Here is a 24,534-nt window from a genome sequence, read left to right on the forward strand (position 1 = left end):
ATTTCTTTTGTGTGGTTCATGTAATTCTGTCATCTTTGACTTCTATAATGATGCCTAGGTAGGGAAGAGTGCCAAATGGTCCTTAGCCCTCAAATTCCTGCCAATCACTGAGTTGCTGATAGTATTCTCTACTACAGGGGATATACCAGGACAATTAGCTTTAGTTCAAAACCATTTATCGTATCAGAGAATGTGGGAGACTGACTCCTGGCACTTGTTTGTGTCATATGAGATATGCTATTTGTCTAAAAACTATCCTTCTCACATTTAATAGTTACTGTTTGCTAGTCAGAACTTCCAAAATCTTTTCCTTGGAGATTTCCTTCAGAAAATGTCAGTATCTCCTGACTTTCAGAGCAAATTGAGGGTTACTGTTCTTAACAGGTATGTCATGCTGCCTTGAAGTATGGTTACTTGATACATATGTCTTCTTTCCCATTCCTCGTGGATTCGTTGTGGCCTCTGCAGCAGTATTTCTCAGTGTGTGTTCTATGGGCTGCCTATATCCGTATCATTTAGAGTCCTTGTTAACGAGGCAAATTCCAGGGGCCCAACCTTACTTAAGAGTATCCAGGATTCTTCACTTTAAATAGCCATCATGCTCTCCCTGTGGTCCTTAATGTATGTTAAAGCTTGGGTAACCGTTCATGTAGAATCTTGTAATATGGTCTGTGTACCTGACAGCTAGTTCGAAATGCAGAATCTCAGCCCCCACATTAGATCTACTAAATCAGAATCTACATTTCAATAAAATGCTACATGAAAATATGGATGCGAATTGCTTTACAACTCTTTATAAGTAGGAAGCACTCATTAATCACTGACTGTTGGTTTGTGGATCTGCTTTTCATATATTCTACTTTTCTAAAAAAAAAGAAGAAACAAAACAGCTTTTAGCTTCTTGGAAATTTTGGGGGTGTCTCAGAAGAATTATTCTCTTATTACATTATTCGCAGTAAAGAATAATAGTGAAAGTTCATGCTATCACTAGTATAAGCACAGATTTAGCTATTTCCTCCTAAATAATTGCAGAAGTACCTTATAAAATCTAATTGCAAATCTGTATCTTACACAAAAGGGTCGAATTCTTCTCTGCCTGTGTGAGATCCACTCAGGGCCTGATTAAAAGGCCTCTGCTCCAAAATCAAGAAAATCTTCCCAACAATCTTCAATGGCACTTGGCAATAGGAGCTTTCAAGGGCCACAATCTCATCTCAGTGGGAGTAGGTACAATTGATTGTTATTTGTATGTTTTTTTTTTTTTTTTTTTGAGGGGGAGACTCGCTTTGTCACCCAGGCTGGAGTGCAGTGGCGCGATCTCGGCTCACTGCAAGCTCCGCCTCCCGGGTTCACGCCATTCTCCTGCTTCAGCCTCTCCGAGTAGCTGGGACTACAGGCGCCCGCCACCACGCCCGGCTAATTTTTTTGCATTTTTAGTGGAGACGGGGTTTCACCGTGGTCTCGATCTCCTGACTTCGTGATCCGCCTGCCTCGGCCTCCCAAAGTGCTGGGATTACAAGCGTGAGCCACTGCGCCCGGCCTAATTGTATGTTTTTTTAAAACTAGAAAACCTTCCTGTGGATTTAGTCATGTTTCCCAAATGTTTCCCAAATGTGCTTGATCAGGAAATTCATCTGTATTGCTTATTAAAAATTCATACTCCTAAGCCTCATCCCCAGATCGACTGAATCAGAATTTCTGGGAGGGAGCTCCAGCAGTCTCTTAACAGACATCCTGGACATTCTTGTGATCAGGCATATTTAAGAAATACTGAATTATGTGATCCTTCTCCCAGCAGATTACCTTTCTGATTATTTTTTTTTTTGAGCTCATATCATCCCTTTTGTTTTCGTGAACATGCATTACCCCAACAGCAGTAAAGAGGCAGCTCAGGATTGCTAGTTTAGTATTGAAAACCAGAAAGTATATAATAGCTAAATACTGCATGATATTGTTTGTCCATGACATAAGCATGCTTGATTAATGAGTATTAAGTTAGTGTGAGTTTATTAACTTATAAATTAACTTATTCATACTATTGTCTGTTCCATAGATAGTGTCCTGAAGATGGCAAGTGTTACATTTAGTCTGCAAGGAAACAAGATCTAAAATAGTAAAATGATGAACTGTAATGAAATACATTAGGGGCGTATGTGTAGGGGCTGATGGGGAGAGGTTATATGTGTGATTTGCCATGTCTTACTCTGCAACTCCTTTTCTTAACATTAAACTTGTGAGTGTGCTTCAACCTCAGGGACAAATTGTTGTTATTTAGAGAAATGAATTATGCATTCTTTTCCTTATAATTACATAGTTTATGTACCATCCTCTTTGAACGTAGCAGAAGGATTTGTTTCTTATAAAGAAATAAATGTGTTGGCCTCTAATTTAGTATTGGAGTAATCCTTGTGTCTCAGACAAAAAGATGAATTATCAAATACTTTAGGGTACTGCTGTTACACATTGTTGAATCTATTATTTGTGTGTATAAATCCATGATTAAATTAGGTAGTGTTGTCTAATTTGAGTTCTCAAATTCTTGGGTTTCTTTTTGTTTGTTTGTTTGTTTTGTTTGTTTTTTTTGAGACAGAGTCTTACTCTGTTAGCCCAGGCTGGAGTGCAGTGGCGTGATCTTGTCTCACTGCAACCTCCGCCTCCCATTTCACGCAGTTCCGCTGCCTCAGCCTCCCAAGTAGCTGGGATTACAGGCACCCGCCATCACACCCGGCTAATTTTTGTATTTTTAGAAGAGAGGGGGTTTCGCCATGTTGGCCAGGCTGGTCTCGAATTCCTGATCTCAAGTGATCCGCCTGCCTTAGCCTCCCAAAGTGTTAGGATTACAGGCATGAGCCACCGTGCCCGGCCTCAAATTCTTGTATTTTATAAATCATTTCATGGGTTTAAATTCTTGCTTATGATGGATAGGTGAGAAGGGAGTCTTTTCCTTTTACAACTAAATTCCTGACCATTTCTGTGAAATAATTTAAATACTATCCAGTTAGGGCTTTCTCTAAGTGAGTGTGTCATTCCAGTGCAAAAGGAAACTTAGATCTCCAGTCTGAGGAAATTTAAATCTCTGATTCAAAGTTATAATGATAGGTGAATGAGATACCTTGCCTACTCTCAAGGGATTTATAATTAAATTGGAGAGGACTTAACTAAAGCCTGTGAAACAAATAAAAAAAAAAGTAAGTCCTAACTGTATAAACAATGCATTTGGAGTACAGAAGAGAAAAAGAAAGAATTGGGGCAGTGGGGAAAGCTGCTTTGGGGAAGGAGAGTTTAATTTGGGCTTCTAAGAGTAGAAGAAAGCCTTCTCTGGAAGTAAAGAATAATTATAAAAGACAAATGCAGGCCGGGTGTGGGGGCCCACGCCTGTAATCCCAGCACTTTGGGAGGCTGAGGTGGGTGGATCATGAGGTCCAGAGATTGAGACCATCCTGGCTAACATGGTGAAACCCCGACTCTACTAAAAATACAAAAAAATTAGCCGGGCGTGGTGGTGGGCGCCTGTAGTCCTAGCTACTCGGGAGGCTGAGTCAGGAGAATGGCATGAACACAGGAGGCGGAGCTTGCAGTGAGCTGAGATCACGCCACTGCACTCGAGCCTGGGCGACAGAGTGAGACTCTGTCTCAAAAAATAAATAAAAAGTAAATAAATAAAAGACAATGCTTTTATTTGGGAATAAGCAATGTGTAGTATTAAAACTGAGCCAGTAGACCCCAGGGAGGTAATGAATGGAACATTTGAAGGCCAGAGGCTTTGGGATTTTGTTTTGATATAATTGGAAGAAACTGATGCATGCTAGCAGTGTTGAGTGTGAGGTCAGAAGAGCAATAATTTTGTTGTGTGTGTGTTTTTTAATGCATTTCGAAAACTAGATGTGTGTCTTTCTGTGTATGTTATATATGTATCTGATATTTGTTGTTTTTTAATGTTTCTAGTTTTTGTCATCTAAGATGACACTGCAAATAAAATCGAAAATTTCTGATGAATGGTATATTCTCCAGCAAAGATGAAGATATTTGGGCAAAAAAATGATGCTTGTGCTAGCCTTGAAAGGTCATTGAAGGTCTGTGAGCCAGTTGTCTAAGCCCTGCTTACACTTGGATGGTGTTGAGGGATAAGGTGTAAGGCTAAGGGTCCATATTCTTATTCCTTGGATCCATAGTACTTTTGACATAGTTTCAGTTAGCAAAAAAGTATTGCATGTGGTGTGTGGTATTAACCACACTAAAAAGATTTTTTTTTTAAATCGTGGTTATATTGTAGTTTAACATACATATACAGTCTTAAGATTTCTGATGAGATTTTGTATTTTATTATATTTAGAATATTTGGAAATTCTTTCACTGGGATCAGAACAAATTACCTGTAATTAACAGTAGCTTAGATGTGGTCTTGCAAGAGTGATTGAGAACCTTTGGGTCATGTGCGGTGTATCATGAGGTCAGGAGTTTAAGACCAGCCTGGCCAAGATAGTCAAACCCCGTCTTTACTAAAAATACAAAAATTAGCTGGGCGTGGTGGTGTGTGCCTGTAGTCCCAGCTACTTGGGAGGCTGAGGCAGAGAATTGCTTGAAACCCCGGAGGCGGAGGTTGCAGTGAGCCGAGATTACGCCACTGTACTCCAGCCTGGAAGACACAGCGAGACTCCATCTCAAAAAAAAAAAAAAAGCAGAACTTTCAGAACCTTTGGCACAACAGAACTGCATATCTGGGATGTTGGTCGTGTCTTTATTTGGTCATACTAAAACACAGACTCTCTGGCACTGTGAGAACTGTTTTGCCCGCACATATCTTTGCCTGTGTTCTGGCCAATGCTGGCCTGTCATACCAGGTTCCAAAGATCACTGACAGGCTGGGTCATGTCTGCTCTGAAAGATCCTTCATATGCCCCCAGGTTCTGACAGTTTTGAGAGAATCCTTTCTCGGTTGAGAACAGTTTTGGAAACTGCCCGAGATGTTTGAAATTCACAAAATGAAAAATATTGAGCTGGTTTCTGTAAAATACGCTATTTTATTTGTGCTCGTTACAGATGTATTACAAATCTGTATTCTCATTCACAGGTTAGACTTTGTAAATTCCAAGGTCCTGAAAGGTGGTGGTTGTGGGGGTAGTAGTATAAATAAGCATTTCAGACTGGAAATTCAGTACTAATAATGAAATATTTGTGTTTAATTTGTTTAGTGATATGCAGTTTGTTCAATGGTAATGTTCTTTTTCTTTAATAGCGATTGAAGCACTATTTTATTATGGGTAACTTCTCAAAATATCTGTAGCTAAATGAAATAATAAGTTTTAGAATTTGATTTACATTCTTTTTTTTTTTTTTTTTTTTTTTTTTGGAGACGGAGTCTTGCTCTGTCGCCTAGTCTGGAGTGCAGTGGTGCGATCTCGGCTCCAACCTCTGCCTCCCGGGTTCAAGCAGCCTCCTGAGTAGCTGGGATTACAGGCGCACACCACCACACTCAGCTAATTTTTAGTAGAGACGGGGTTTCACCATTTTGGTGAGGCTGGTCTCGAACTCCTGACCTCGTGATCTGCCCACCTCAGCCTCCCAAAGTGCTGGGATTACAGGGGTGAGCCACCGCCCTGGCCTTGATTTATATTCTTTAAGTATTTTTTCTGTCCCTGCTAGCAGAAAGTGTAACAAGGTAGCATTTGAGGAGTTTATATATTCATCCCTCAGTATTTGTGGGGGATCGGTTCCAGGACTTCTGAGGATACCAAAACCTGGATGCCCAAGTCTCTGATATAAAATGGGCATGGTATTTGCATATAACCTATGCACATCCTCCTGTATATTTGAATCATCTCTAGATTACTTACAACAGCTAATATGATATAAATGCTATGTAAATAGGTGTACTATAATGTTTAGGGAATGATGACCCAAAAAATTCTGTACATGTTCATTACAGATGCATTTTTTTTCCTCAGAATATTTTTGATCTGGTTGAATCCATGATATGGAACCCACAGATATGGAGGGCCTACTGAATTTGTTTAACAAAACCTTGGGTCCTACTTAGTCTCTCTGTCAGGTACTTTTCTGAATGTTCTACAAATATTCATTGATTTATTCCTCTTAGCAACCCTGAGAGGTAGGTTTTGTTATCCTTCCTATTTTACGGATGACACTAAAGCACTCATTTAATTAATAGTTGGTCCAAGATTGCTCAGCTAATTGGTGTTGGAGCTGGGATTCAAACCCAGGCAGTCTGGCTCCACAGTTTATATGCTTTAACACTGTGTTCTGCTGAGTAATTCTTTCACAAGAAAAACAAACAAAAAACAAAAACAAATAGATTTAGTCATGGCTGTTAGGTCAGTGTCTGTGATGAACTGGTTGCACATCAGTAATTCTGTAGTCCATTTACCTTGTTTTGCACTGGCAGTTCTGTGCTAAATTCTTTAAATTTGTGGCCTCAGACACTGTTTTTTGAGACAGGATATCACTGTCACTCAGGCTGGAGTGCAGTGGTGCAAACGGGGCTCACTGCAGCCTCAACCTCCTAGGCTCAGTTGATCCTCCTGCCTCAGTCTCCCGTGTAGCTGGGACCAAAGGCATGGGCCACCACATCCAGAGCTAGCTTTTGTAAAGATAGGGTCTCACTTTGTTGCCTCCCAAAGTGATGGGATTATAGGCATGAGCCACCACACCCAGCACATTGGCCTTTTTTTTTTTTTTTGAGATGGAGTCTCACTCTGTCACCCAAGCTGGGGTGCAGTGGCACGATCTCCACTCACTGCAACCACCACCTCCTGCGTTCAAGCGATTCTCCTGCCTCAGCCTCCTAAGTAGCTGGGATTACAGGCGTGCCACCACACCCGGCTAGTTTTTGTATTTTTAGTAGACAGGGTTTCACCATGTTGGCCAGGCTGGTCTTGAACTCCTGACCTCAAGCAATCCTCCCACCTTGGCCTCCCAAAGTGCTGGGATTACAGGCTTGAGCCACTGCCCCCAGTGGTTTTTTTTTGGTTTTGTTTGTTTGTGTGTGTGTGTGTATTTTTTTTTTTTTTTTTAAATAATGGGATCTCTGTTGCTCAGGCTTTCCTTGAACTCGTATGCTCAAGTGATCCTCCTACCTCAGCCTCCCGAGTAGCTGGGACTACAGGCATGAACACTGTGCCCAGCTTCATTCTATTTTAATTATTACATGAACCATAAATAGATTGTACAATTTAAATAAATATAAATATGTGGTGAAAAGTGGCTTGATTGACGGGTTCTCAATGGCAAGAACTAGGTCTTCCCACCTGGTGTTCGGTGACCTCTGTATGCTTTTAACAAAAGCCTTTCATTATACCTTTGGAGTTGGAATGGAACTTGGAGATCAACTCTTGTACCGTTTCATTTCATAAATAAGGAAACTGAGACCCAACAAGGTCAGTCCCAACAGTTTGTTCTAAAGCAGAAACATGATTTAAACCATACTCCTCAATTTAATGGTCTTTTCCTCTCATTATAGTCATTAAAAATTTATACAGTGCCAGATTAAATATCTCAATAAACTTTAAAAATATTTTAGATCGATTTAAAAGCACATATAATCATGATAACCTAGATTATTTCTCAACCACAAACCTCGCCTTTTTTTTCCTCTCACATTTGTTGTCTTTTGTTGTTTCCAGCAGGCACATAACATTGCTAGTTGTACATCATAGCAAGTCTTGTAAGATCTGTGTCTCTTTACATAGTTACACATGCATATAAGCAACATATAAACTTAATATTGACTTGATTCATGCAACCACAAAATGGTTAACAGACATAATTAGGTGGTTATCAGATTAAACAAATATGTCTTTGGTGGAGAGTACTAAGTAGGCTGGGGCATATTAATTGTAGCCTAAATGTACTGAATGTATTCTGAAATTTGAAATGCATACAATTGGAAAAGCTAATCTAAACTAACAATCCAAACTTAAAAATATCTAAACTTAAAAATGAAGTTTGCTCTTTTACTGGAAGTACTCATTATCAGCACTGGGCTTTATAGTGTTAAGTAAACTAGTTTGTGAATTAGAGAAAGGCACTAATGTAAAATAGGCTGTGTTCTAAAAACTTGTATTTCAGCCATGTGGTGTTTTAAATAGTGGCTGGATGGATTTTTTCTGTAGAAACAGTTTTAGAAAAGTGGATGGTTCTTAGTAGAGAGCTCACCAAAGCCCTGTTAGCCTACATATACATCTGTGCTCTGTGAACGTCCCTAGGCTTGACCCTCTTAGTCTTTTTCCTGGTATTAGCTTCAAAATATTTTACATTTATATTCTTGCTATTCATTTTCTATATTACATCAGATATATCTGGAATTAAGTATAGATATTAAAGGAGACTATAGCTAAGATTTCTTATACTACTGTAAAAAGTAGTGATTAAACAAATCAGGAAAATTGTAAGTTGAAATCTCTCTTTTTAAAGAGTCATGTTTATTTTATTGCCTTTTAGATTATTGAATCTAGTCAGTTAAAATTAATGGGGCTGGGTGTGGTGGCTCACGCCTGTAATCCCAGCACTTTGGGAGGCTGAGGTGGGCGGGTCACTTGAGCTCAGGAGTTCGATAAATGTTTTGACATTTTGTATTTCTCTACCAAAAACACAAAAAATTAGCCAGGCATGGTGCCATACACTTGTGGTCCCAGCTACTTGGGAAGCTGAGGTGGGGGAGGATCTCTTGAGTCTGGTGGGTGGAGTTTGTAGTGAGCCGAGATCACACCACTGCATTCCAGCCTGGGTGACAGACCCCATCTGAAAAAAAAAAAAAAATTTTAACGGGAAAAAGACCAGTCTTCTGGTGGGACTTTAAAAATGCATATGTACCCCTAACTACATAGCTTCTACTGCCTAGCTTTACCAACTGATACCAATCTCTTCATTGATGTTAATATAATTATTTATTCCTGACAGGATTATGGCATCATAAACAAGTGATTTATATAGTTTTAATCTAAATAGGCCCCTAATAAAAAGTGACTTGATAACTTTTAGGGACAATTTTTCTTCAACATTTTTAAATATTAAAATTTATTTAACTTATACTGAAATTTGCTTAACTAAACGTTTAAATTTGACCTCATTGTAGTTTCACATGCAGTGTGTGTTTGTTTGTTTGTTTTTGGGAGACGGAGCCTCGCCCTGTCGCCCAGGCTGGAGTGCAGTGGCCCAATCTCCACTGCAACCTCTGCCTCCTAGGTTCAAGTGATTCTCCTGCCTCAGCCTCCTGAGTAGCTGGAGCTACAGGCGCGTGCCACCACGCCCTGCTAATTTTTTGTATTTTTTAGTAGAGACGGGGTTTCACCATGTTAGCCAGGATAGTCTTGATCTCCTGACCTCGTGTTCCACCCGCCTTGGCCTCCCAAAGTACTGGGATTACAGGCGTGAGCCACCGCACCCGGCCTCATGTACAGTTCTATGAATACAGAGAGATCACTTGTGCCCTTTGCCTAGTTTCTGCCTGTAGTAACATCTTAGAAAACTGTAGCACAATGTCACAATCAAGAAGTTGATATAATCCACTAATTTTGTTTCTGTGAAGTTTTATTATATGTGTAGGTTCATGGATCCACCACCACAGTCAAGTCCCCACTACAGAGATCCCTGAGGTTGCTTTTGAGTATGTTAGATAAGTGGGATTATGCCTTATGTAATCTTTAGCGATTGGCTTTTTTTACTTAGTGTAATTCCCTTGAGAGTCGTTCAAGTTGTTGCTTGTATTAGTAGTTTATTTATTCTTATTGCTGACTAGTGTCCCATGTTATGGATATATCTAGTTTGTTTAACTATTCAGGTTTTTGTGTGAACATGAGTTTTTATTTCTTTGGAATAAGTGCCCAAGGATATAATTGCTAGATTGTTTGGAAATTGCGTAGTTTGATAAGAACCTGTTTTCTAGTGTGGTTGTACCTTTTTGCATTCCCAACAGCAATATATGTGAAAGATTCTGTTTCTCTGCATCTTCGCCAGCCCCAGTGTTATCATTGTTTTTGTATCATATGAGATACAATCAGGCATGGATTTTAATGTAAATATAAAGTAGCTAAAATACCATATACTACAATAAAAAGTGATGATTAAACAAATCAGGAATATTATAAAATTAAGTAACATTATACTTTTGTGTTTTTTTTTTTGGAGACAGGGTCTTGCTCTGTCATCCAGGCTAGAGTGTAGTGGTGCAATCTCGGCTCACTCCAACCTCCTCCTCCTGGGTTCAAGTGGTTCTCCTGCCGCAGCCTCCCGAGTAGCTGGGATTATAGGCGTCCGCCACCACACCCAGCTAATTTTTGTATTTTTAGTAGAGATGAGGTTTCACCATGTCGGCCAGGCTGGTCTCGAACTCCTGACCTCAAGTGATCTGCCGTCCCAGCCTCCCAAAGTGCTGGGATCACAGACGTGAGTCACTGCCTGGCCTGATTTTTTGTTGTTGTTGTTGTTTTTAATCTCAAAAATGGAATGTAAAGAGAGACAGAGATTTTCCTGATGTGTCAAAAGTTGACTGAGATCCAAGAAATGGATTTTAGAGGGATGCATGAGGAGCATGATGGTGGGGTGCTGGCCAGAGTGAAGTTTGCCTGCGGCCTTTTACAAAGGTAGACAGAGTGATGGTAATGAAGAGATTTTGAGTCATACTACTGGGGTCCGTAATACGAAAAATGCTTCTACTTTGAGTTATGCATTGGTTCCTTTTAGGATGCAGACTTATTTTCTCTCTTGCCCACCTCAAGCCTGCATATAACAGTTGCACGGTAATACCATCACATGCACCTTCTCTTAGGATGCCTTTGGTACATGAAAATGCATCTTTTTTGTGAACATCGTAAGCCACCTTATAATAGATAACATTTTTCTGAGCCCTTGCTATGAACCAAGCATTGAAATCTATGCACATTACATGTAGTTAACTCATTTAATCCTTGCAAAAGCTATATAGCAAATTACCCCAAATTTACCAGCTTAACAGTTATTTAGGAGCAGCTTGGCTAGGTGGATCTAGCTCAGGGTCATAAGGTTGGAATCATAACATTTTAGCTGGGGCTGCGGTCATCTGAAGACTTGACTAGGCCTGGGAGATCTGCTTCCAAGATGGCTCACTCACATGGCTTTTGGCCAGAGGCCTCTGTTCCTCCTCATGTGGACCACCCCATAGGGTTAAAATATTATCACAACATGACAACTGGCATCACTCAGAGTGAGTAATTCAGGAGCTGCTTCTACTAAGGAAGCCAGAATACCTTTTTTGACGCAGTCTTAGAAGTTACTGTCACTTCTGCCATACTCTGCTCACTAGAAGGGAATCACTTAAGTGAAGCCATGCTAAAGGTGAAGGGGATTAAGCTCCACTTCTTTAAGGGAGGAATATCAAAGAAATTGTGGACATAGTTTAATATGAGGAAACTTAGGAAGGGAAAGGTTAAGTGATTTGTCCAAGTGCATACCTGGTGAGGCCAGCTCAGAGCAGCTAGATAGATGACCTTAAAACTTGTATGAAAAACTAGAACATGCACAGAAAATGCTCACAGTCTTTGGATACTATGTGTTTACCAGATGTGGCTGCTAGTTGAAAAGTGTGTGTGATTATTCTCTGTTGTGTACTGAAGTCGAGCATTTTTCTATTGCTTTTTATTTTCATGCCTAGATTACCAACAAGATTAGATATGCTCTTTATTAAAGAGAGGGCCATTTCAAGCCCTGCTTTTGGCCTTTCTCTCCAGGGAAGCTCAAGACTGCCACAAATGACTTTACTTACTGAATCGGAGTTTATTAAATGAGAAGCCAGTAAATAAAATGTGTCTTGCCTTTCCTAGTGGGAGCTGGCAATGCCATTTAATAACACGTGGCCAGTTTATCCAAAATCTAACTGTAGCCTCTGCAGGAATGCTGGATAATGGCTAAGGCAAGAACACTCTTGCTATTCTGCCCAGCACAGGATGATTTTTACTAGCATTTATTCTTTCAGTCCTGTTGGGGTAAAAAGGAAGTTGAAGGTACATCTACAAATCTTTTTGAGTCCCTTTGGGACAAAGCTGTCAGCAGTTTCATCTCTTGAACTTCTATGAGGCATGTTGTATACTTGTCTAAGAAATATGTTTCCCCATGTGTTACATGAAGTAAACATCTGCGGATGCTAAAGGCATAGTGCCAGGCACATCTGTGTCCATAGAAATTGCTGGTAAACTAAGAGCTGCTCTGGATAATGCTTTGACCTGCTGCAAAGTTCAGTTGGCGTGGTAATTCATTTGTTATTTTTGGGGAACAGTTTTGTTAATGAGTATTTCATCATGGATTTACATGCTGCTTATGCTTGTATCTTACTCTTGGGATTTTTTAGTTACTTTGTAAATGAGCTAAGCTTTCTGTTATCACAGGCAGCCATTACATATTCAGTTTATTTCGCTGACAGTAAGCTCCCTGAAGGCAAGAATCATGTCTTTATGAATTCAGTAGGCTTAGCAAAGCCAAAACTCTGAAGTGCCCTTTAGTGGCTCAGATGAAAAGTATGATGGTAATAAGAGTAGGGAAACTAAAATGTTTTAAAATATTTCTATGATTCTAGGCCGGGCACGGTGGCTCACACCTGTAATCCCAGCACTTTGGGAGGCCAAGACAGGCAGATCACCTGAGGTCAGGAGTTTGAGAGCAGGCTGCCCAACATGGTGAAACCCCATCTCTACTAAAAATACAAAAATTAGCTGAGCGTGGTGGTGGGCACCTGTAATCCCAGCTACTCGGGAGGCTAAGGCAGGAGAATGGCTTGAACCTGGGAGACAGAGGTCTCAGTAAGCCAAGATCACGCCATTGCACTCTAGCCTGGGCGACAGAGCGAGATTCCATCTAAAAAAAAAAAAAAAAAAAAATCTGTGATTCTAGATCCCAGTCACCATAGAAAAGCATGAATTTGATATTCAGGAAGCTATTTTTTCCATTCATTATTCATGATTTTTTTTTAACTTGCTTGATGACTTTCCTAGTCTGAGGAGGTCTCTAGGACTCCAAGCACATTATGCTCCTGGATTTAAGTGACCTCTAGTTGGAATCAAATGCATAATGTAAGTATTCAAAAATTATTTCCCCCTTGTCAGTCTATTCTACTAGAGGAAAGAATCTCTCAGTGAGTGAGATGAGATATTCTGGTAGATTTCTGAAACAATAGTGGACTTCATGAGATTCTAGGAAACCTAAGTCTCGTCCATGTTTAAATAAAATGCCAAACATCTGATCTGCCTCCAGTTTGATGAATAAAACAGAGTTGCTTTGAGCCTCTTGGCATCTATGGGTGAGTGGCAAACTTAGGCCTGACAGGAGCTCAGATTTTCTTTTTCCCCCATGTATAACAATTTTCTATTGAAACACTAAGATAAGAATTTCTTCGCTTTCCATTATGGAATATTTACATAAGAAAGAATTTCCTCCATAAACTTTATAATATAATATTGATACAAATATTGACTTTGTTTCTAGTCCCTTAAAGAAAGGAGGTAATAAATTGAGGTAATTCTCAACCTAATAAAATAAACTTACAGTATTTAATGCATATTTATTTTAGAAAGATGGAAAATACAAATAAGCTAATAAACATTAAAATCAGTTACTATACCATTGAGGGCTAAACGATAGAAACATTCGAGTACACATACTATAAGATAAATTTTTTTCCTCTAAATACTTACATGGTGGCTACTTTATAGAACAAAGTGGAGCTATATATACTTTTTCCTTGAACGTCATTTTTATTGGCTGTGTAATATTTCATTGTATGATACAGATGAACCTTAGTTTATATTAAGTAACCTTTTGTTCATAATCCCCAGATTTCAAGTAACCTCTGTTGGTAAATTGACATTTATGAAGCCCTTTTCTCTATAACAATATTATAAATAATAGTTTATTTTCTAGGTTAACTCCTCAAATTCTAATTCATATTTATCACATGGTAAGATGCACCACCAGATAAATGGCACCGTGACACTTAGAACATAGGTTCTGCTTATCGTATCATTTTTGTGGAAATCTCTGTTAATCCAGTTAGAACCTGGCACAGTGACAGAGAAAACAGGCCCTCCCCAAAATCTGAATGAATGGGAGATGGTATTCTCGCTCTGCCCAGGTTGTCCTGACCAGAACAGCCAAGTGGAACAGATGGTGTTCACTTTCTGGACTATGAGAAGAGAGTTGCGGGTGACAGGGAGGGCACACTGGATTAGCAGGATTTCCTCACTATTTGTATCTTTGACAATTGTCAGCAATTCTGCCTCAGCGAACTTCATAAAGACCCCCAGGAACTTGTTTATCTGGTGGCAAACCTGGGGGTAGTGGAAGTGAGGATGCAAAAGATACAGAAAACTTGAACAACAAACTTGACATAATTGATACTTATAGATCATTCCACCCAGTCCCAGCACAATACACATTTGTTTTAAGTGCACACAGAACATTTACCATGTTCTGAACCATAAGACAAGGAATTGATGGGCATAAAAAAAAGCATATACCTTTCATATATAGGCATTCCACTTCTAGGTGTTTATCCAAAAAGAAAGAAAGTACACATCCATACAAAGATTTGTACATGAATGTTCACAGCCATTTTATTTGTAAAAGCCAAAACTAGAATAACCTAAATGTCTGTCAACATGTGAATGGATAAACTGTGGTGTATCCACACTACAGAATACTTCTCAGTAACGAAAAGGAATAGACTGTTGATACATTCAACAACGTAGATGAATCTCAAAGTAAATTTCACTTCATGCTAAGGGAAAGAAGCCAGATGAAAAGGGTACATACTGTGTGGTTCCCTCTGTATATATAAGTGTTTGAAACATATATACTAATATAAAGAGATCAGAGCAGTGATTGCCTGGGGATGGAGAATGTGGGACAGAGTGGGAGGAAGGATTAAAGGGGCATGAATAAACTTTTGGTGGTGATAGATTGTCTTGGTTGTGATGGTGGTGATAGATTGTCTTGGTTGTGTTGTTTCTTAGGTTATACATATGTCAAAACATCACATCTTTCAAGATGTGTAGTTTATTATATATGAATCATAACCTCAATAAAGCTGTTTATAAATAAATCATAAAATAAGGCATTCAGAATTATGGGCCTGTTTACATCATTATAGTGTTTATCAAACATACTTACATGCAAATGGCATGACATTTTACTGTGTACTGTGCTGGGTCAATAAAAGGGCCTTGCTTGGTGATTTACACTTCTGTGTAACAGGAAACAATGAAAAGTGTTAGGAATCTAGAAAAAGCCTAAAGTCAGGCGAGGTGGCTCATGCCTGTAATCCCAGCATTGTGGGAGGCCAAGATGGGAGGATCTCTTGAGCTCAGGAGTTTGAGATCAGCCTGGGCAACATGGTGAAACCCCATCTTTACAAAAAATTAGCCAGACATGGTAGCACACTGTCTGTCTGTCTAATATTCTCCCCATCTTTCACTGAGGAAAAATCTTTCATGTGTATATACATGGTTAACAATTGAACAATTGAGCATCGAATTTTCAGTCATGTTGCATCTGTGTGAGTAGAGAAAAAGAAATAGAAAATATGATGATAATTCAGTAGCTACTCCTTGCCTACTGAATCAAGATCAAATTCCTGAGCCAGTGGCTTTTGATGTTTTGTGTGTTTGACCCTAAGCTTCTTGTTTAGTTTTGGCTTGCCCTTCCCCAAGAATGTTTTCTTTCTTCTCCTACTTCACTGCCTTGGTGAATGCTTTTCTCTGCCTGTGATTCTTAGGGATCCCACCTCATCTTTTGGCTCTATTTGGTAAATGCCCATCCTTTAGATTCTTATTCAGATGCTTTCTCTGGTGTTTCCCTTGTGTTCTGTGTTTTAGTAGACACTAAGCACATAGTGTGTACCCTACACTTTGCACTATATGTATTTACGTATGTGTCTTGAATGACTTTTATTAGTGGCACCGTAGCCAGGTACCTTGTACATGGTAGGCCTATGTGTTGATTATGCCTTAAACACAGTGGGTGGAAGACAGTATGGCGATTCCTCAAAGATCTAGAAGCAGAAGTACCATTTGACCCAGCAATCCCATTACTGGATATATACCCAAAGGAATATATGTCATTCTGTTAGGAAGATACATGCATGTGTATGTTCATTGCAGCACTATTCACAATAGCAAAATCATGGAATCAACCCAAATGTCCATCAATGATAGACTAAATAAAGAAAACGTGGTACATATACACCATGGAATACTATGCAGCCACAAAAAGGAATGTGGTCATGTCCTTTGCAGGGACATGGGTGGAGCTATAAGTCATTATCCTCAGCAAACTAACACAGGAACAGAAAACCAAACACCACATGTTCTCACAAGTGGGAGCTGAAGGATGAGGGCACAGGGACACATGATGGGGAACAACACACATTGGGCTTGTCGGGGACTTGAGGGGAGGAAGAGCATCAGGAAGAACAGCTAATGGTTGCTGGGCTTAATACCTAGGTGATAGGTTGATCTGTGCAGCAAACCACCAAGGTATGTGTTTACCTTTGTAACCTGCACATCCTGCACATGTACCCCAGTACTTAAAAGTTAAACAACAACAACAAAAAACGCAATGGGAACAATCGTCAGTGAGGTTGGCCCTGCCGTTTTGGAACCGAACAGATGCAGAGTTAATGCATTTTGGTTAGTATTTAGGTGCGTTGGGCTTAACTGTACTTTTACATTTATTAAAGTTATTGTAATTAATGCCTATGAGAAAAGCAGCAACAAAACAAGCAGGAGGAAACACATTGTTTTTATATTATTTTTGAAGCACATTATATAGGCCATATGTTTAGGGCAGAGGAGTGGCAGATTTACTGTACTCATGTCATTTTTTTCTTAAGCTAATATTTAAATTATATGGAACCTCCCCCTATCCTTCACATTTTTAGAAGTGTGCAATGGCTAGTTGGGAGAAGTTAGCTTGTAAATTTAAATCAACTAGATGTAATTCACTCTGAATAATTCACGTAGAAATATTCAAGTGTTGGCTTAGGGGATGTACCTTAAGATTACACAGAAGGCTGCATCTCCCCTAAAATTTAAAAACGAAAAAAAAAAGAGTTGGCTTAGTGGCATCTTAACAGTGAAGTATTCATTGTATCATGGAAAGAGCATGAATTTAGTATGAGTTGTGGAATATTTGGAATAATATGTTTCTGAGATTTCAGGTGAGAGTTAACTCTCTGGAGTGTCCACACCCTTGATCACTTCCTAAATTTATTTTTCCAGGTCCGGACCCTATTTGTCAGTGGCCTTCCCCTAGATATCAAACCTCGGGAGCTCTATCTGCTTTTCAGACCATTTAAGGTACCTTTTTTTTAATCTTTCAGAAATTATAAAATGAGACAAAAGTCTATATGCTTTCTGGGGGCTTTTTGGAGCAAGAAATGAAATACTTGAGAAGAAAACAGATGTTTTTAAAAGGTTAATGAGTAAAGGAGATTTAACAACTGAGTTCTAATGTATAGTCTCACTTAGGATAATTACGTGTTTATATTTCAAATGCAATAATGTAAGTGAAGATTTATTCCTAGTTTCATACCTTATTATTTGAAATAGTCCTGTTGATACAGTTCTTTGGAAATGTAAATAGGTTTTTATGAACTGAGTTAAGAACCTAACCACTTATTTTTTCCGTGGCAAAACTTTCAAACAAAACAAAATTTTAAAGGATACCTAGGTGTGAGTTGATGGTAATATTTCCTGGTGTTTATTGAAATATTTAATGCAGTTACCTGTCCTTCCTATGGAAATAAGATCACTTGATAGATACCTAATGTTGCTAGGATTGAAAACTTTATAGGAAATTAGACACCAAGCACCTAGTAGAAACTAAGCCAAAATAACCATGCTACCAAGAAGAAACCTTTTGAAGGTTGGCCTTTGGAGGATAGGAGAAAGCTGGAGCTGATGGAATTGGGGCCCTGGAAGGGATATGTTCCTTCTCTGGAAGGGCCTGTGTTCAGGAAGTCTTAAGTTGGTCAGTGTGGTTGTGTTAGCAGCAGTGCCTGGCAGGGACCACACTTATGATTAGGTGATGGGCTATCTTGATTTCTGGTTAAAGATCATCCTCACTGAAGCAGGTCGCCAGTGATAGAGGCATGACAGGTTGAGGGATAGGATTCAGCTTAAGAAGATGGAATTGGATATGACAACTAAAAACTCTAGTGTCGGGGAGGAGGAAGGAGGGTTGCGGGGGCAGCCAGTTAGAACCAACAAAGATAAAACAGTCTAGCTTATGTGCCAAGAGGGCACCATGTCGTAATGAACATAACTCCACCTGACAGCTGTCCCTTTAATGCAACAATAATGATGATGGCCCAGGGAAACAGAGGTCAGGTGCCAGGTCAGGTGGGAGGAAGTGGGAAAGGAAGAGAAGGTGGTATGGAGAGAGTGCCACCTTTTATAGAATTTCCTGAGTTTCTTCTGCCGGGTTGTACTTTTATAACAGGGACCATTTTTCTGTCCTTTTTATAGAATGCAAACTTTTAAAGCAAATTGCTCTTCTTAGTGTATGAAATACTGTTATGTTTTGGGGTGTATATAGAGAAAGACATTCACCAGCAAGCCGCTTACATGAATTATTAAAGTTTTGTCACAATCCTTTCAAGTGGGTTAGTCTCATTTTTTCAAATGAGGAAAATGAAACTTGGAGCAGTTGAATAAATTGTGCTCAAGTTTACACACATAAAAAATAGCAGAGCCAAGATTCAAACCCAAGCAGTCTGACTCTGCCCTCTCTGTTCTGAACTATTATGTTATACTGCTTTTCTGTTTGTGACTTGAGAACACAGTATATCCCTACCAGTGGTGTTTTACTTGAGCGAAATATCCAATTGTCCTTTGCCTTCGAGACCTTCATGGTGTTTAAACCTCTAGTTTTTTCAGAAGAGAGCACCTTGAAGAAAGGAAGAGGCAGAGCTATGAATCATGACCTCTCTGGCCATAAGAGCTCAAGGCCTTTGAGGTGAAATGTTTATAGTAGCTAATTGGTAACATAGTTCTCTGCTGGGATGATGTAAGGATGAATCAATCTCAACATCTTGCCCAGAAACCCTGACGAGAAAGTCAGCACCCTAGTACATTCCTGACAACCCTCTTTTAATTAAAGTCCCTGGAGGCTGACCCTAGTCTGCAAATCTGTCTCTACACTGATGTGTGTAGTGGTCAGTCATGTCAAGTGGTGTGTTTTTCCCCTGTGTCGTCCATTAATGCAAGCCACCAGCTATTGATTATTTTCAGAAATAAACACATTTTCTTATCCTTATCTTGAGGAGCCGGGAGGGGTGAAGAGAGGGAGTGAAAGAGGGAGGGAGTGTTTCTGTCTTTCTTGAGCATGAGCTGGAATAAAAACCCAAAGGGATTATTTTTGCATGTCCCAATCAGAAAAGCAACATGAAAACTGGTTCCTTCAGTAAGTAAGCAAAGTAACTCAACAAAATTCAACATCATTGGCTGCTTAACCATTTCTGACAGTTTTGAAAATGTGGTCAGGGAGTTTTACCAACTATATTTTTTTGAGACGGAGTCTGGCTCTGTCTCCCAGGCTAGAGTGCAGTGGCGCCATTGGCTCACTGCAAGCTCCGCCTCCTGGGTTCACACCATTCTCCTGCCTCAGCCTCCCAAGTAGCTGGGACTACAGACACCCACCACCATGCTTGGCTAATTTTTTTGTATTTTTAGTGAGATGGGGTTTCACCATGTGTCGGTGGTCTCGATCTCCAGACCTCGTGATCCGCCCTCCTTGGCCTCCCAAAGTGCTGGGATTACAGGCGTGAGTCACCATGCCCGGCCCCAACTATATTCTTAATATTTTATAGCAGCTACATGACCAAATCAATACATGGCTCTGACCTTCCTGTTATACTAAATTTACCCTCTTTCCTTGCCTAGTTCTGTAAAACTCCTATTCTTATCGAGACCAAGAAAACAAAAAGATTGCTATTAACAGAGACACTCATTTTTCTACCATTGTGTAATTTCATGAAAAAAAATAGAAGGAAGAGAAACACAGATAAATCCATAGATTAATTTTTTTTAAAGTCCCCAAGAATGCAAACAGTTGTGTGTGCACATGCATATGCATGTGTGTAATTTGCTTTCCCAGATAACTTAGGAGACATTTGTAAGATGAGTTAGGTAATCAATAAAGAACTTATTTTTACATGAACAAGATGGTATTACTACAGTTACTTTTGGCTAAACTTGGTTTTTCTTTATTTTCAGGGCTATGAGGGTTCTCTTATAAAGCTCACATCTAAACAGGTAAGAATTTCAAACTGGCATATAAAGATCACTTTTTTACTTTCTTCAGGAATGTTGCTGGGGCTTGACATTCTTTTTTTATTCCCATTAGAATTTGAGGGTTTTTTTGTCTTTAAGAGTGAGATGTATTAGGAATTAGCACAGGAAAATGCTTCATAATTCTATAATCTTCAGCTGGAATTTCAGGGACTGTCCCAGAGGAAGATAAACACACAGTGGTATATTGAGATTGATTTTTACGTTCAATGAAAATAGTGGTTTATTATTTAAATTCACTTTTATTCCCAAGTCTTTTCCCATTTCTTTTAATGAGGTTAAACAAACTTTTACAATCAATGTGAATATCGGATAGTGAAGGATCATCCTCTCTGTCAAACCCCTAAATTAAGGCAGAGTCCTGAGTCCAGAATGGAACAGAGAACGTACAAAATGGAAGTGGTAGTCAGTGATTCTAATAGTTCCTACAAGCTTAGAGATTGTAGCTATATATATATATATATATTTTTTTTTAAGCTAAACACTTGGCATGCACACCTCTCCAATCACTATTCATCTCTCTGGCTCATGAGAAGAATGATCTTGGAGGCACCCTTCTATACTGAAAGATAGGGAGTCCAAAGGGATTATGGCCTTTCTGTATTTATTCAGAACAGCCTAATTAAGAATATGATTTTTTTTTTTTTTTTTTTTTTTTTTTGAGACGGAGTCTCGCTCTGTTGCCAGGCTGGAATGCAGTGGCACGATCTCGGCTCACTGCAACCTCCGCCTCCCAGGTTCAGATGATTCTCCTGCCTCAGCCTCCCAAATAGCTGGGACTACAGGCGCACGTCACCACGCCCAGCTAGTTTTTGTATTTGTAGTAGAGACGGGATTTCACCATGTTGGCCAGGATGGTCTTGATCTCTTGACCTCGTGATCCGCCCGCCTTGGCCTCCCAAAATACTGGGATTACAGGCGTGAGCCACCCTGCCCAGCCAGCAGAGGATTTTTTAAGGCATCCCTTAGGATTTGAGATAGGAATGTTCACTTTGTAATTTTGGTCATGCAGTGAGAGTCCAGGGGTTTTATCATTGTGTCATTGTATTCTTGCACTTACAGTGTACCAAAAGGTGATTTGGTTCTCTTTCCATTTTAAAAGATGAAGAAACTGAGGTACAGTGAATTTGATTTAGGAAAGTAGAGCCTCTCCAACCCAAGTTTTCCTCTATTCCCTTGTTCACTGCTGTTCACCTTTCAACCACTTCTAGATTTTTTTATGATTCTCTAAATCCCCAGCTGTGCCCTTGAAGAACTACCCTCACCATCCCTTTGATTCATATTAGAAATTTGGCTAAGCCACTGAGTCATAATTCTTCGGGACTTCGCTTTCTTATTTCTGCCCATTGCCTCTGGTCATTTCTTTATCTTAGCTCTTCAGTTTGATGTCACCCTTGACCTAGAAAAATAGACATCATTTGATTTTTTTCTTCATATTTCTCTTTTTTTTTTTTTCTCAGCCTGTAGGTTTTGTCAGTTTTGACAGTCGCTCAGAAGCAGAAGCTGCAAAGAATGCTTTGAATGTAAGTACTCATGATGTAATTGTAGGGGGTTTCCATATGAGGTGGTGGGAAGTAATGGAATCTCTTTGGACGGGAAATCAAGTGGAAAGAATATGACTGCACAATCTAAGAGGGAGGGATTCATCAATTTAATTAGCACTCTAAAGAGCTTTTTCCAAGAATTGTGATCAGATATGCAGATTATTAAATAGCACTCTGCTTTTTGATTGCTTTGAATGAAATGCTCAAAATATCTGACATCTGATGATGTGGGTCTTATTTTAATCTAGCCCCATCCCATCCAGTGGTGGTGCATAGTGCTGCTTTGTTTTTTCCAGAGGAGATATTTGAGACGTTAGCTTGCTCATCATTGTACTCTAAATGACTGTGCTCAGAATAGATTGAAATCCTGGCTTTTTTTTTTTTTTTTTTTTTCATGAGGCTTTCCTTTTAGATATGCAGCATTAAAAAAAAAAAAAAGTGGTCATAGCCTTTATTCTGGTTGATTAAAAATTTACATATAAGGCTTTCCCAAAAGATGTGTGTTGCAATAGAATAAATTACAGTCATTTGTAATTGAGTAGATATATCTGTATTTGGTTTGTAGGTATGTTGTTTGCCATGTGTTTTGAGATTTTTACCAGTATTGTTTTGGTGAATATTTTTCCTCCTTAGTATGTTGAAAAACTAAACTTAAGGGAACTAAGAGAAGGTGAAAGGAAGCAGAATGTAGTTTCGGATGCTGAGGATGAATCCTCAGGTGAGGAGTCTCAGTGAAGGCTGGCTCCATCATGCTCTAGGCAGTTGGCCTAAGTGGCTGTGAACAAGTGCTGACTGAAGCACTCAGAGTGTTTAGGGTGCTTCCCAAAAGGCAAGCGGCCACTTGACTGGTTGTAATACAGGTACCATTTTGGAGGCTTCTGGGAACTTGTGTCTGGCCTTTGTGTTGCTGTGGTACCTGCAGGTACCCCTGGCAGCTGCTCCTTTGAGTAGACCATGCAGAGTGCTGTTGGAGAGACCCTGATATAGGTGATGACTTAGAGGTCCAAGGAAAATCTTTATACTTCATATAATGGTGTCATTGATACACAACTTTAAAAGGTTTTTAGACTTTGGAACAAAAATGTGTACACTCTGAGAAGAAACACCTTAATTGTTGTTGGTTTTTCATGTAAAGCATATAGGAACATCTTAGGATTCCAGGAATTCCAGAGTCCAGACTTTTTCTGGATTTGGATAAATGACCTTCTTGTCAGAATAACTGCCTACTCACTCTGTTCCTCTCCTGTATAACAAAGTATAAACCAATTATTTATTGAGCACCAGTGGTATACACCGAAGCATGGTGTATAATTGAATGTTTTGATATAAAAGTTGTTTAATGATTTTTGCATTAAATACATAAAACCAGAATTTTCTCAGTATAATGACACTTTAAACTTAAAAGTAGAACCACAATTTCAATTTAGCAGTGTTTTATTTTAACCAGGTGGGAACCTTCTAAATGCAGAAATATTCTGGGTCCTTTAAAGTTATGTTAGATGAAGTTTTCACCATGTTCTTTTCATTGTTCTTACAAAGGAAGTAACAAGCAGTTGAAGCTTCACAGACTTGGCTCTCATTGCTTTACTGTATTTCTCCTATGTGTATAAAGATGTCACTGACTCATTTTCTGAACAATAGGCTTTTATAGTGACCTGTCATCTGACAAGGCAACATTCCCTTAGGTGGTAGGTTGCATTTTTGTTTTTTAAAGATAACTGAAGGGTTTTGTTTGTTTGTTTGTTAAAGAATAAAGACATGGTGTTGCTGTATTGCCCAGGCTGGTCTCCAGCTCCTGGACTGAAGTGATTCTCCCTCCTTGGCCTTCCAGAGTGTTGAGCTTACAAGCGTGAGCCACCACACCCAGCCTGAAGTTTTTTGCTTGTTTGTTTTTTTTAATGTTTAAATGATAATAGTAAAAAAAAAAAAAACTGTGTTTCCTCGCCATACTGAGTACAGTGAACATAATTTCAATTTTTCTTGGTGCCCAAAGGTTATCATTACAAATAGCAGGTAATGAACCTACTGTAATATAATGATAGAGGTGTTTAACCCTGTTTGCCCCTGTGCCAGCTGGCCACAGATCACTGTTGTCTGGTCTTGAGGTCTGGTTTTAGGTTTTTCTTCTTGCACTAGGCTCTCCATTCTTTTTTTTTTTCCACTGGCAGTACGCCTTTCTTTAGCACTATCCTCTCCTTTAATCATTAATACTGTTTGCTACTTATGTGTTAATAACTTGGGAAGGACCCCAAATAAAACAGGTCTAATTCTGTCCTGTTTTGTGGGCCTGAGGAAGAATTCATATTTACCTGTGGAATAATGAGCCTGGGCTTTCTGCTGCCCAAAGCTGACTTACATAAGAGTGTAGGACATTTACTGAGCTCCTGGCTGATCTCTTTCTTGACGTTTTGAACTAATCTATGTAAAGTAGTAGAGGCATTAGAAATCTTCCTGATGTTGTAGTTAGGGAAACAGACGTGGAGAGGATGGGTGATTTCAGTCAGCATGTGTAAGTTTAGAGCTCCAACTAGGAGGCAACTAAAAGTAAACTACTTGCATCTAAGCCTTGTCCATTTTATACATCTTTTTGCTTGCTTTGTACATGGGATGTTGCTGCATTTTTCCTTGTGGCAGTTACAGACTATTTAATTCACAATGTC

The 24,534-nt window shown here is 39.3% G+C and overlaps 1 protein-coding gene across 8 annotated transcripts in view; it reads left to right on the forward strand.

Moving 5' to 3' along the window:
* The window catches only part of RBPMS (RNA binding protein, mRNA processing factor), a 182,945-nt gene that overhangs the window by 68,346 nt on the left and 90,065 nt on the right, over positions 1–24,534 (forward strand). For 6 of the 8 annotated variants that reach the window (XR_004246247.2, XR_004246249.2, XM_032144480.2 and 3 more), the window contains exons 2-4: positions 17,259–17,336; positions 20,256–20,294; positions 21,791–21,853. Coding sequence is in view for 6 of the 8 variants with exons in the window: in XM_032144480.2 (XP_032000371.1) it covers positions 17,259–17,336; positions 20,256–20,294; positions 21,791–21,853 (180 nt within the window). In the remaining 2 variants the exon portion in view is untranslated. Of the gene's footprint in view, positions 1–17,255; positions 17,337–20,255; positions 20,295–21,790; positions 21,854–24,534 lie in introns of all 8 variants that reach the window. The other 2 variants (XM_058433316.1, XM_058433315.1) reach the window with 1 other exon arrangement.

The sequence above is a fragment of the Hylobates moloch genome, unplaced genomic scaffold, assembly GCF_009828535.3.
Source record: "Hylobates moloch isolate HMO894 unplaced genomic scaffold, HMol_V3 SCAFFOLD_22, whole genome shotgun sequence".
NCBI classification, from domain to species: domain Eukaryota; kingdom Metazoa; phylum Chordata; class Mammalia; order Primates; family Hylobatidae; genus Hylobates; species Hylobates moloch.